Raw genomic sequence first — 12862 nt, forward strand, 5'->3', positions numbered from 1 at the left:
GAGAAGAGAATGCACCTACCATGCAGCATGGCCATCCCACAATTCTTTTTCCCTCCATTTCTCCATCTCAGGATTTTGGGCTTCCTCTAGGATTTGAATTCAAACCATAGTCAGCCATATGGAATCTGACACCATATGCATGGTACTTAAACACTGTGCTATGGAGTCAGCGCTGAAATATTCTTGGGTTGAATGCATAAAATAAATTAGATGATAATAGAAATGTAAAAAGATAAAGGACTTCTTTTGCAACTGAAAGAAATTCAACTTTTTGGTTTTTCTTTTTCATTAGGGAGAAAGAAACCCCCCTCCCCCCCAAGAGTGTGGTCATTCCACAGTTGATTTTCCTCCATTTTTTCATCTCGTTGGGGTCTTGGGCACTTGTACACCTATGCCTGCCATGTGTTTCAAGCCACCAGCACTGGGATGTAAACTCCTATTAGTCAGGTGTGACCTGACTCTCAAAGCACTTAACACTGTGCTATGGGACTGGCCTCCAGAGCTTTCTTGTGACACTGTACAGAGGAATCACTGTCCAGGACATTCAGCCTCATGCATGATCTCTGGTCCTTCAGGCCTAGTGGAGCACATACCAGCTCACAGTAGTAGTACACTTGAGAGTTTTCAAAAGCCCTTGTTCCCATCACAGATCCTTCCTTGAGACAGCTTAGACTTAACTTTCTATTTGATAGCATGAATAGTGATTACTACATGTTGTGGTAAGTTTAGAGGCTCACAGCCAGACTCGTTCAGTACAGTTTGCTACTTTTTGGTATGTGTGTATTTGAAAGAGTGATAATAGGACATTCTTTTCATGGCTCTGTTATGTTGACTAAATGAGATGATTCATATAAAGTGCTATCAATATGTGGTATATGTCACTAAGTAAATGATTAGTCAAAATGTTAGCTATTGTTGTAAAAACTCATTTTGCTTTCATATTCTGAAAGCTCTGCAGGAAATAATTAAGAGTTGAGTGCTAAGCCCCAAGTGAAGGGTGCACACTTATGCTTTGGTACAAATCTTTTCTGCACTCTCACAGTGAAACAGAAAACACTAGAAGCAAATGGCCTTCCTAGCCTCAAGAATAGTTGGAAAGGAGTATTGATAGGTAGCACTCTAGGAATCCACTTAAAATGTGTAAGGACTCTTCCCTAACCATTGGGTTTGTAATGTTAAAGTAAATTAAAATAGAACCTCTGAGCAGATAAAGCCGGTTGTCCTTGTAAGTAACTTCAACCTTGTTTGGTTTGCAAACACACATGAAAATGAATTCAAACTGATTCTTGTAAATGACTGTATTCAAGAAAAATAAAACTTACTGCCAACTGATCAGAAGCTGTAAAATAATCTATTGTTATATGTAACTAGAGACTTCCCAGCTGTGTAGACCAAACCAAGTCACAGTATAACTGTAATCAATAAGATTTTTTTGGACTTTGCTTCTGTGTTCATCCTAGAAAAGTCTTCACTATCTGCACTTTTAGAAAACCACATCGAGATAGGTGGACAAATGCATAAATAACAGCTCAGCCCTCTTAGGTTTTCTGAAGAATCCAGAAACAACCCAAATAGCTTTCTTTCATATTCATTTTTCGCTCATTGGAGGGAGGAAATATTTAGTCTTACCTCTTTGCTAACTATCAAGTTACCAGTTAACCCCAAATTTGTAAGCAACATTCATTGTCACCACATTGTACATAGGAACTTTTTTTTAGCTTATCTCTTTCTCCTATATGCATTGTTTTAATTTTGTTCCTTCACTCGGTCTACTAATAACTTCCATATACAAGCCAATCATTTTCATACAAGGTTCTCAAGCAGAAACAGCATGCAACAAACTAAATACCTGTGCATTTTTCTGTAACAGGACAATGCAGTTGTGGGAATAGAGATTAGTATGCACTAGGTTTCACTTTCTTTGCAGCTTTATTTTTTCTTTCCAGTCTTATGACAGAGGCAGTCATGAGTTCATGCAGTTAGGGTAAGGAGGTAAAAGGACTGTACTCACCTTTGGAATGCAGAAAACAAATTAGAATAATTTTGAATGTCACTTGAATTCAATTGGATGAGGAAAAAAAAGAGAAATCATACATGATAAAAATCACATCCCATGGAAAGTCAATGCATGCAACACATCCAAAATGTCTCTTAAAATGGAAGAGGGAAAGCTTGTTCTTGTGTCACTAAGGCACGGTGAAGAAGAGACGGCAAACTTCTGGATTTATGTGGTATTTGAGTATGAATATTTTAGGAGCCGACTGAGGCTAGAATTCACTTTCAAATGTCATACCAACTGGGAAGAACTTTCCCTGGACAGCACCCTCCTCAGAGCACCCTTGACTTCTGTGTTCCTCAGGCTGTAGATTAGGGGGTTCAGCATAGGGTTGAAAAAACTGTAAAACAGAAAAAGGATCTTCTGCTGCTCCTCAGGGTGGCGGGATTTGGGGGCCATGTACATGACAATGGCGCTACCAAAAAAAAGCCCGACCACACAGAGGTGGGAGGAGCAGGTGGAGAAGGCCTTCTTGCGGCCTTTCTCTGACTGGATCCTCAGGATGGTAGCCAGGATACGTGAGTAGGAGACCAGCACCAGGCACAGGGGCACCACCACGATGAACACAGCGCCTGCACGGATGAGAGTCTGGTTGAGCCTAGTGTCAGCACAGGCCAGCTTGATCACAGACAGGAGTTCACAGAAGAAGTGGTTGATTCTATGAGGTCCACAGAAGGGCAACCTCAAGATGAGGCTTATGTGGAGCAGGGCCAGAGGAGAGCCACATGTCCAAGCAGCAACCACCAGGACTGTGCACACTCTCCAACTCATGATGACGGAATATCGGAGGGGGTGGCAGATGGCCACATACCGGTCATAGGACATCACCACCAACAGCAGACACTCGGTGTGCGCAAAAGTCATAAAGAGAAAAGTCTGTGTCATGCAGCCAGCATAGGAGATGGGCTTGGCTGGATTCAGGAGATTCACCAGCATCTGGGGCACTGTGTTGCAGGCATAGGTGATATCTACGAAGGCCAAGTGTGAGAGGAAGAAGTACATGGGGGTGTGCAGTCTGGGGTCCAGCAAGATGAGCCCCAGGATGACCCCGTTCCCCAGCAGGGTGCAGACATAGAACAGGGAGAAGAGCCCGAAGAGAAGCATCTGAATCCTTGGGCTCAGACAAAATCCCAGTAGGATGAATTCTGTCACCACTGTCTGATTTTTTTCCATTTCACTATTAAGGAGATAACCAGATAGATGGGACTGGCCTCCAGAGCTTTCTTGTGACACTGTACAGAGGAATCACTGTCCAGGACATTCAGCCTCATGCATGATCTCTGGTCCTTCAGGCCTAGTGGAGCACATACCAGCTCACAGTAGTAGTACACTTGAGAGTTTTCAAAAGCCCTTGTTCCCATCACAGATCCTTCCTTGAGACAGCTTAGACTTAACTTTCTATTTGATAGCATGAATAGTGATTACTACATGTTGTGGTAAGTTTAGAGGCTCACAGCCAGACTCGTTCAGTACAGTTTGCTACTTTTTGGTATGTGTGTATTTGAAAGAGTGATAATAGGACATTCTTTTCATGGCTCTGTTATGTTGACTAAATGAGATGATTCATATAAAGTGCTATCAATATGTGGTATATGTCACTAAGTAAATGATTAGTCAAAATGTTAGCTATTGTTGTAAAAACTCATTTTGCTTTCATATTCTGAAAGCTCTGCAGGAAATAATTAAGAGTTGAGTGCTAAGCCCCAAGTGAAGGGTGCACACTTATGCTTTGGTACAAATCTTTTCTGCACTCTCACAGTGAAACAGAAAACACTAGAAGCAAATGGCCTTCCTAGCCTCAAGAATAGTTGGAAAGGAGTATTGATAGGTAGCACTCTAGGAATCCACTTAAAATGTGTAAGGACTCTTCCCTAACCATTGGGTTTGTAATGTTAAAGTAAATTAAAATAGAACCTCTGAGCAGATAAAGCCGGTTGTCCTTGTAAGTAACTTCAACCTTGTTTGGTTTGCAAACACACATGAAAATGAATTCAAACTGATTCTTGTAAATGACTGTATTCAAGAAAAATAAAACTTACTGCCAACTGATCAGAAGCTGTAAAATAATCTATTGTTATATGTAACTAGAGACTTCCCAGCTGTGTAGACCAAACCAAGTCACAGTATAACTGTAATCAATAAGATTTTTTTGGACTTTGCTTCTGTGTTCATCCTAGAAAAGTCTTCACTATCTGCACTTTTAGAAAACCACATCGAGATAGGTGGACAAATGCATAAATAACAGCTCAGCCCTCTTAGGTTTTCTGAAGAATCCAGAAACAACCCAAATAGCTTTCTTTCATATTCATTTTTCGCTCATTGGAGGGAGGAAATATTTAGTCTTACCTCTTTGCTAACTATCAAGTTACCAGTTAACCCCAAATTTGTAAGCAACATTCATTGTCACCACATTGTACATAGGAACTTTTTTTTAGCTTATCTCTTTCTCCTATATGCATTGTTTTAATTTTGTTCCTTCACTCGGTCTACTAATAACTTCCATATACAAGCCAATCATTTTCATACAAGGTTCTCAAGCAGAAACAGCATGCAACAAACTAAATACCTGTGCATTTTTCTGTAACAGGACAATGCAGTTGTGGGAATAGAGATTAGTATGCACTAGGTTTCACTTTCTTTGCAGCTTTATTTTTTCTTTCCAGTCTTATGACAGAGGCAGTCATGAGTTCATGCAGTTAGGGTAAGGAGGTAAAAGGACTGTACTCACCTTTGGAATGCAGAAAACAAATTAGAATAATTTTGAATGTCACTTGAATTCAATTGGATGAGGAAAAAAAAGAGAAATCATACATGATAAAAATCACATCCCATGGAAAGTCAATGCATGCAACACATCCAAAATGTCTCTTAAAATGGAAGAGGGAAAGCTTGTTCTTGTGTCACTAAGGCACGGTGAAGAAGAGACGGCAAACTTCTGGATTTATGTGGTATTTGAGTATGAATATTTTAGGAGCCGACTGAGGCTAGAATTCACTTTCAAATGTCATACCAACTGGGAAGAACTTTCCCTGGACAGCACCCTCCTCAGAGCACCCTTGACTTCTGTGTTCCTCAGGCTGTAGATTAGGGGGTTCAGCATAGGGTTGAAAAAACTGTAAAACAGAAAAAGGATCTTCTGCTGCTCCTCAGGGTGGCGGGATTTGGGGGCCATGTACATGACAATGGCGCTACCAAAAAAAAGCCCGACCACACAAAGGTGGGAGGAGCAGGTGGAGAAGGCCTTCTTGCGGCCTTTCTCTGACTGGATCCTCAGGATGGTAGCCAGGATACGTGAGTAGGAGACCAGCACCAGGCACAGGGGCACCACCACGATGAACACAGCGCCTGCACGGATGAGAGTCTGGTTGAGCCTAGTGTCAGCACAGGCCAGCTTGATCACAGACAGGAGTTCACAGAAGAAGTGGTTGATTCTATGAGGTCCACAGAAGGGCAACCTCAAGATGAGGCTTATGTGGAGCAGGGCCAGAGGAGAGCCACATGTCCAAGCAGCAACCACCAGGACTGTGCACACTCTCCAACTCATGATGACGGAATATCGGAGGGGGTGGCAGATGGCCACATAACGGGCCCAACAGCAGACACTCGGTGTGCGCAAAAGTCATAAAGAGAAAAGTCTGTGTCATGCAGCCAGCATAGGAGATGGGCTTGGCTGGATTCAGGAGATTCACCAGCATCTGGGGCACTGTGTTGCAGGCATAGGCAACGTCTACGAAGGCCAAGTGTGAGAGGAAGAAGTACATGGGGGTGTGCAGTCTGGGGTCCAGCAAGATGAGCCCCAGGATGACCCCGTTCCCCAGCAGGGTGCAGACATAGAACAGGGAGAAGAGCCCGAAGAGAAGCATCTGAATCCTTGGGCTCAGACAAAATCCCAGTAGGATGAATTCTGTCACCACTGTCTGATTTTTTTCCATTTCACTATTAAGGAGATAACCAGATAGTTTTGTGATGTAATCATTTTAAAATGTACATTTTAAAGATTATTGTATAGATTTTTGGTTTGAGGGAAATTCCTAGTAAATACCTTTAAAAGCTGATTCAATTAAGAATAAGTAATGCTTACCTGTTCAAGCATTCCAGTTAAGTGTCTGTCCACAAGCCAAATCCTTAGATTGACATGAGTGATTAACTTCCTAGAGCCATTCACATGCTGCTGGAATTAAGAAATACCAAACCAACATACAAATAAATTAACCAGGAAAAGTAGATTGTCTCAGAAATTCACATGTACAAATGTATAATGAAATTACTGGATTGTAGAAATAGGTACTAATGAAAGAGCTTTAAAAGTGAGAACAATCTGGGAGAATAAAATATGTTTACTATCATCCAAAACAAATTGTAATTGAGTTAGTATCAGTATATAAATCCTAACTAGAGATGAGAGGGTGCTTACATAACTTCATAAGGAACAAATCATGCAATAGATATTTATTTATTATTATTATTATTGATTGGTAAATCATAATTTCTTACTTTATGGGGTATAATATGATGGTTTGATACATGCATTTGGAATGTTTGAGTTAGAAAGTAGGAAGGAGCAGGTGGGTATAATAGATGATGATATATAGTTTCTATATTCAAATTAATACATACACACATTCAGATAGTACATATATGTGAATATGGATATATATATATATATGTATGTATACTGTTGTGATTTTCATTGGGTGACAAATTGTGTTGTCGTTTCCTTCCATTTCACTATTAAAAAGAGAAAGAGACATGTGACACAATTAAATGCATGTACTTATTTTATTGTTTCATATATATATATGTCACAGAATTATTAACTTTCCACATGAATTTTTCTAGAGCAACCCATAGATATTAGGGCAATTTTTATTTCACCAGGAAGCCCACTATCTCAAGTCTGCCTTTGTGTGTACACATAAGTGTGTGTGTGTGTGTGTGTGTGTGTGTGTGTGTTTCCATGTGCTCTCAAGGATTTGGCAGCTAAGTCTGGTAGGTGCCTATGGATACATATGTGAAAAAAATTGCAGGCATATTCCCAAGTACTATCTATATTAACTTCCCTTTCATCAAGATAGAAAATCCATGAATCAACAGAATAAAAAAAGTCATAGCCTATACTGAATATAAGGAATAAATAGGCCTATCTTGCTACTAATTCAGTCCTTCTCATGTTTTTTAAATCTCTTGTTGAAATACAAAACAAAATAAATTACTATTTAAGCTGAAAAACAGTGTCTGATCTCAGCCGAAGGCATTATTATATGCTTCCTAAGTGGCTAGTTGAAAAATAGCGATATAACGATAATTCACCTTGTCTCATGCACAATGAGCGGCAAAGTCAGTAAATTAGTTGTGAGATATTGGGTTATGAATTGGTGGTATGCATAACTAATGTATTCAGAGTTTGGACCTTGAATTTAGGGTCACAGTTTTATCAATGAAGCATGTTGAAGTTCACCATGGTTTCTAATGCAAATATTTGTCAATGCCATGGCAAGGGCAAAATAACTTGAATCGTAGCTGCTTTTCTAAGGATGTGATGGAAAGTGTGTGGGGAATCCCCTAGCTTTAGTGTTGTTAATACCAATGGAGGTGTTCCTTAAGGAATTTGGGTATAAGAGACAAAATTGCATTCTGAGAAATGAACTTGTGAACCTTGTATGGAACCGATCAGAATAACATTCTGGTAAAAGAAAAGAAGACACTATCAGGAGACAGGTGACTGAAGAATATAAGGAGCCTTCAAAAGTTCATTCCAGGTGCTGATTCAATCTCTGCGAAGCAGAGCAAGTGGGTACGACTGATTCAGTGAACCCTAACGTAGACAGTAGGGGTGGGCAGCCTGTTTAGAGAAAGACTGTAGGAAAAGAAGGGAGGTGCTAAATACAGATTGCAGACCTCAGGTCAGAGGCTAAGTGTTTATCAAGTGCATCCTTAGTGAACTTCAAAGGATGGCAACAGAGTGCCAGTTGGATCAGCATCTTGGTCACATAGTTGTACTGTGTCTGCAGTGTAGATAGATGGCTTGAGTGATAGACAATTAATAACTGCAGCAAGTAAGATCGGATTAGTTCCTCCTGTTCTGATTTCATAGTCATCAATCAACTGTTAGGTAATAATGTATCTTCTTGGACAGATATTTCCACAAGAAAGCAATGTGTTCATTAACAAAGTTCTTCACTCATTTTGTGGTTTAAATAAATGGACATTTAGATATTTAGGTTTATTCATGGTTCTTTTGGATAGCATGATGAAATTTCTCAACAAAATTTGCCCAGCTCGATCTAAAAAGGGAGAGTCAGACACTGGACAATGGTAACATCACTGAAGCAAGACTTGGGGAAAGAAACAAGCCCCTTCCTATCAGCATCAGTTTAAGACGTTTATTTTGCATAAGCATCATTGGTACAATAATTATATAAAAAGTATATTATAAAATTCCTTATATATGGCCAGAACTAATTACATTTTAGGTTATTTAAAACATTTCCATGCTAGGGACTAGTAGATGGTGTAATGGTTATGTCACTGGACTCCCATGAAGTCAACCATGATTTGAGTCCCCGACCTGGTGGTTTAAAACTCATGCTGGGCCTGTGTGAATGCATGCCCAAAATCCCAAGAGGAGAGTGGAAAAGAAGAGATTGTGAACTGTCTATCTAAAGTGATTTCTCACTTTCTCTCTGTCTCTTTCCAGTGAGTAAATGTACCCTATAGTAAAAATCTCTCTAAAATAATGAAATAAAATAAAATAAAAATTTCCTTGCCCAACAAAAATTCCTCAATTTACTCTGTAAGCACATAAGGCATAGGAATATATTTGACTGTGAAACTGCATTGAAGCACAGTTATAAAATAGTAATTTCCTTTCCCATTTTTTAAAAAAATTTCTTTCTGAATGGAAACATGAAGGGGAAAAAAACACGGTAAAAAAGATAATTTTTACTTGTCATACTAAAAGATTAAAAAAAGCAGTTTGAGTACATTAATATTCTTTCAGTGCTGTAGCCTGACTTGTTTCAGTCTTGAATTCTTTTAAAGAAATGAGGTAGTTCATCCTTTCATACATGGCCATTAATATACATTTGTTGAATGAAAAAGAAATACATATCGACAAATGAAGAGACACCTAAGTATTGATGTCCTTTACTCAGTAGTTTCTTTTAAAATACAGCCAACTATAATTATGCCCAGTTCAACATATTGAATTTGGAAAAGAGGTTTCTAAGAACAGAATCTACAATTGTGAAGAATTTCATACCTCTTGATCTCTATTAAAATAGAACTTTAAATATTTAACAAGCACAACTGAAGGATTCACAAATGGAACAATTGAATTTTGGATACACTTCTTTTATCCATATTTTTCTTAGTTTTATTTGATACCTATATGACCTACTATTAATTAAAAACCACAGATGGAAAAGAAACAGGTTTTCAAGGAGCTGGGAGAAATGAAGGAGATGGCTCCACACTGAAATATATTCCAGTTTGAAATGTAACTTTTAGGCATAGTGAAGTACATTAAGTTATTCACATAGAACTTCAGAATTAAAAAAACACCAGATAATTGTTATATGATCAATGAATGAGCTGACAACTGTAATGTAAGTAAATTTCTAAGAAGGATATAATTTACATATATGTAAATGAAGCAGCAAAACTTGACGAACCTAGTATTTTTGAACTCAAAGTTTGATGAACCGACAGGTTCTTTCCTAAAGCAAAGTGGCTGAAGGTGAAGAGAATCCCTGAAATGATAAACCATCATTAACCCAGAGCTCAGGTGAGCTGCAGGGCTGCAGGCTTGTAAGTAACAAGAGAGAAACAAACTATTCCATTTGATTGCTTACACGGTTATAAGCCAAGACTGCAAAGTTCCCAGTTATGTTATGAAGTCAGAGTGAATAACGTAAGTGAATAAGAACTACTGTAGACCACAAAGAACTGAGTGTAATTTACATAATTTTAATCTATTCAATAATCTGTAAAAACTGATAATAATTGATCATACTTTTGAGTTCTTCTTATGTACTAAACACTGTAAGAGCACATTGTGCAAAAAGTTGACAGTTCTGAGCTTGTGAAGGTTTTAGACATTAAACGTAAAAATATGATAAAAAGAAATGTGTTATTGACTACCTCATCCTTCTGTTTTGCTCTTCTGCCAAACAACAACTCGGTCTCTCTCCTCTTTCCATCTCTGCCACAAGGACTTATCTTCTAGAGAATAGAAAATATAGCATTTTCACATATATTGAGTATATTCCTAATAATGTCTTTAATTATATGTTTCATGGAAAGTAAGATTTAGATTTAATATCCATGCGACTTCATATTACAAATAGTGACATCATTTGAATAAGTATATTCTCATGTATTAAGCATGTGTTATGACTGTGTTACAAAACTTAAATATATTCTTTATGAAATAGCCAGCATTAATTTCCCTGAAATATAACATTACTCCATAATATACTCTGCTATTAGTATCTTTGGCTAGAAAAATTATTCCATCTATTTCATCAAAACCAATTAAATTTTCTTTTATTTTTAAAATGTTATCTTGCTCAAACAAATCTCTATCAAATAAATATTTTCCTTTCAATGAAACAAAACTAGTCAAATCCTAAGCACAGCTACATAATTTAGTCATTGGATGTACATTTTTCCCCCCTGGAACTATTTGTATGGAACATGAAGGATGATCATATATATTTAGCATTAATAGAGTTCATCTGCTTCTCTTCTCAATACTTAAGTAAAGAGTGGCAGTAACAGAGTAACAGTGAACTAAAGACTAGACCGTATAACACATCCAGGAATTTAGGGCCAAGTAAAATAATACAATCTGGTTAGCTCGAACCTTTGAACTCAAGGGTCTTGGAAGGGGAAGCACCTGAAGGTTGGGGTAGGGTCTTGCTTTCTTGGAGTTTGCAATGAAGACTTCAGAAATCTCAGTTCTGTTCCTGATTGAAAATGTGTCACATCTGTAGAAAAGGAGATTTTATTCTCTGATGGACTCCACCTAGCTGTTATTTCTTGAGGGCTCACTAGAGGGGCCAAGAAGTATCATGCTAACCATTCTCTGCTGGGAAAGAGAGGCAAAGCAATTGTCCTTTTCTATTTTCGTGCCCATTCCCCACAGAATGTGCAATTAGGAAACACAGAGAGAGAGAGAGAGAGCATGCCTCTGAGACAACACGTCTCATCACAGGACCAAATACTTGACATTATTTGACTTCCATGAATCCCAGCACTGCCCTCATTTCCCAACCTCCAGATGGTCCAGGTGAACCTGTCAGGAAGCAGGACCAGTGTGACAATGAACACACTTCTGGCAGTTCATTGGTCCACAGTTCAGCTTTTCCCTGATGCAGTCTAAGTCCCTTGTGATACAGCAGAGGTGGGAAGAGGGGAATCTGAAAAATCAGCCAGTTCCAAGAAACACTCCAAGGTATGGAGAGGCTATGGAGAGCTGGTTAGGGAGGCACGGAGCAGATTGGGAAGTCCAAGGGGGAAGAGGACAAGGTGTCCCAGTGAGGCTTATTAGAACCTGCTAGAAAAAAGGATCTTTTAGAGTTCAAACCACCAAGGCAGGTCATTAGTTGGAAGAATTCTCTAATCTATTCTGAAAGGGGATGGATGCTGGATTCAGAGTCTATTCTCTCAAAGGAAGACAGGACCCTTTCCAAGGAAGCTTCTTCTAGAAGCTATGGCCTGTTTTTGGAGGGTATTTTCATGTTTATTTATATTTTTCTCTTATACCAGACATAGAAAGTTAAGAATTTTATATATGCAATTATGTAATTTATAAACTAATTAGGTTCTTACAGTGTGATTCCTGACTTGCTGGAGTGACAGCATAGACTTAAATATAAATTCAGCACAGTTATCAAGCTTTGAGAGCATTGCCCACATGCGCTCTGACTACGCATAACAACCGTGAGGAGGAGCATGGGCTTAGGGGACATCAAAAATGACTCCTGCTCATGTGAAAACTTGGTGTGTAGTAGGTCACCATAAATATTGGAACCTTTCATTTTATTTCACCTGCAGAGAATGTGGAAATTTTTATATATATATATATATATATATATATAATAGTGAAATGAAATCTTGTAAAGTAATCATTTCAGAACATCGACACCATACGACTGTCAGCTGTAAAAAGTTATTTTGCAGGAACTAGCAGTTAGCGTAATGGCTACGTCACTGGACTCCCACGTAGTCGACCGCGGTTTGCATCCCGGACCCAGTGGCTTAAAACTCACGCTGGGTGCATGTGTGTGCGTGCCCAAGATCCTGAGAGGAGAATGGAGGAGAAAGGATTGTGGCGTGACCATCCCCCCGGGGGGTGATTTCTCACTTTCTGTCTCTATGTCTCTGTCTGGCGAGTGCTCGCGCCCTACAGTGAAAATCTCTCAAAAAAAAAAGTTATTTTGGGACATCAGAATTAAAATCTTGGATGAAGATATGAGAAATTGACTATAAATGTTTATGTTATCAAACTTAAACCTAGGAACAGACATCATATCAAAATGGCATATTTTTTTTTATCACATATCAAGCTGACACAGCTTTTAACTGTGTAAGTGGTGGGTTTTGCAAATTTTTCCAGATTTATTGTGAGAAACTGTTTTTAAACTCACACAGAACTCAGACAGAAAAATGGATTGATTTTCTGGAATAGGAAAATGTATAGAAAATCACATTTGGTTTTTGTTTTTTAATCTCAAATTTAGGAGATTGTGAAAGGGAATGAAGTCATCCCCTGAGGTTTATGTAGGATGCCAATCCACAGAG

General features: G+C 38.6%; 1 protein-coding gene and 1 pseudogene across 1 annotated transcript; both read right to left on the minus strand.

Moving 5' to 3' along the window:
• Window positions 1-2287: 2287 nt before the first annotated feature.
• LOC102502415 (olfactory receptor 2A1/2A42) lies at window positions 2288-3229 on the minus strand. The gene has a single exon (XM_006139893.1). The coding sequence runs from the start codon at window positions 3227-3229 to the stop codon at window positions 2288-2290; it is 942 nt and encodes a 313-aa protein (XP_006139955.1).
• A 1831-nt stretch (window positions 3230-5060) lies between these two features.
• On the minus strand, window positions 5061-5988 carry LOC102474715 (olfactory receptor 2A1/2A42-like; annotated as a pseudogene).
• Between the last annotated feature and the right edge of the window lie 6874 nt (window positions 5989-12862).

This window comes from Tupaia chinensis, unplaced genomic scaffold, assembly GCF_000334495.1.
Source record: "Tupaia chinensis unplaced genomic scaffold, TupChi_1.0 Scaffold000010_1, whole genome shotgun sequence".
Taxonomy (NCBI): domain Eukaryota; kingdom Metazoa; phylum Chordata; class Mammalia; order Scandentia; family Tupaiidae; genus Tupaia; species Tupaia belangeri.

Bases quoted from the DNA above. Each gene is read 5' to 3' on its own strand.
- LOC102502415 (XM_006139893.1), bottom strand. From the start codon at position 3,229: ATGGAAAAAAATCAGACAGTGGTGACAGAATTCATCCTACTGGGATTT.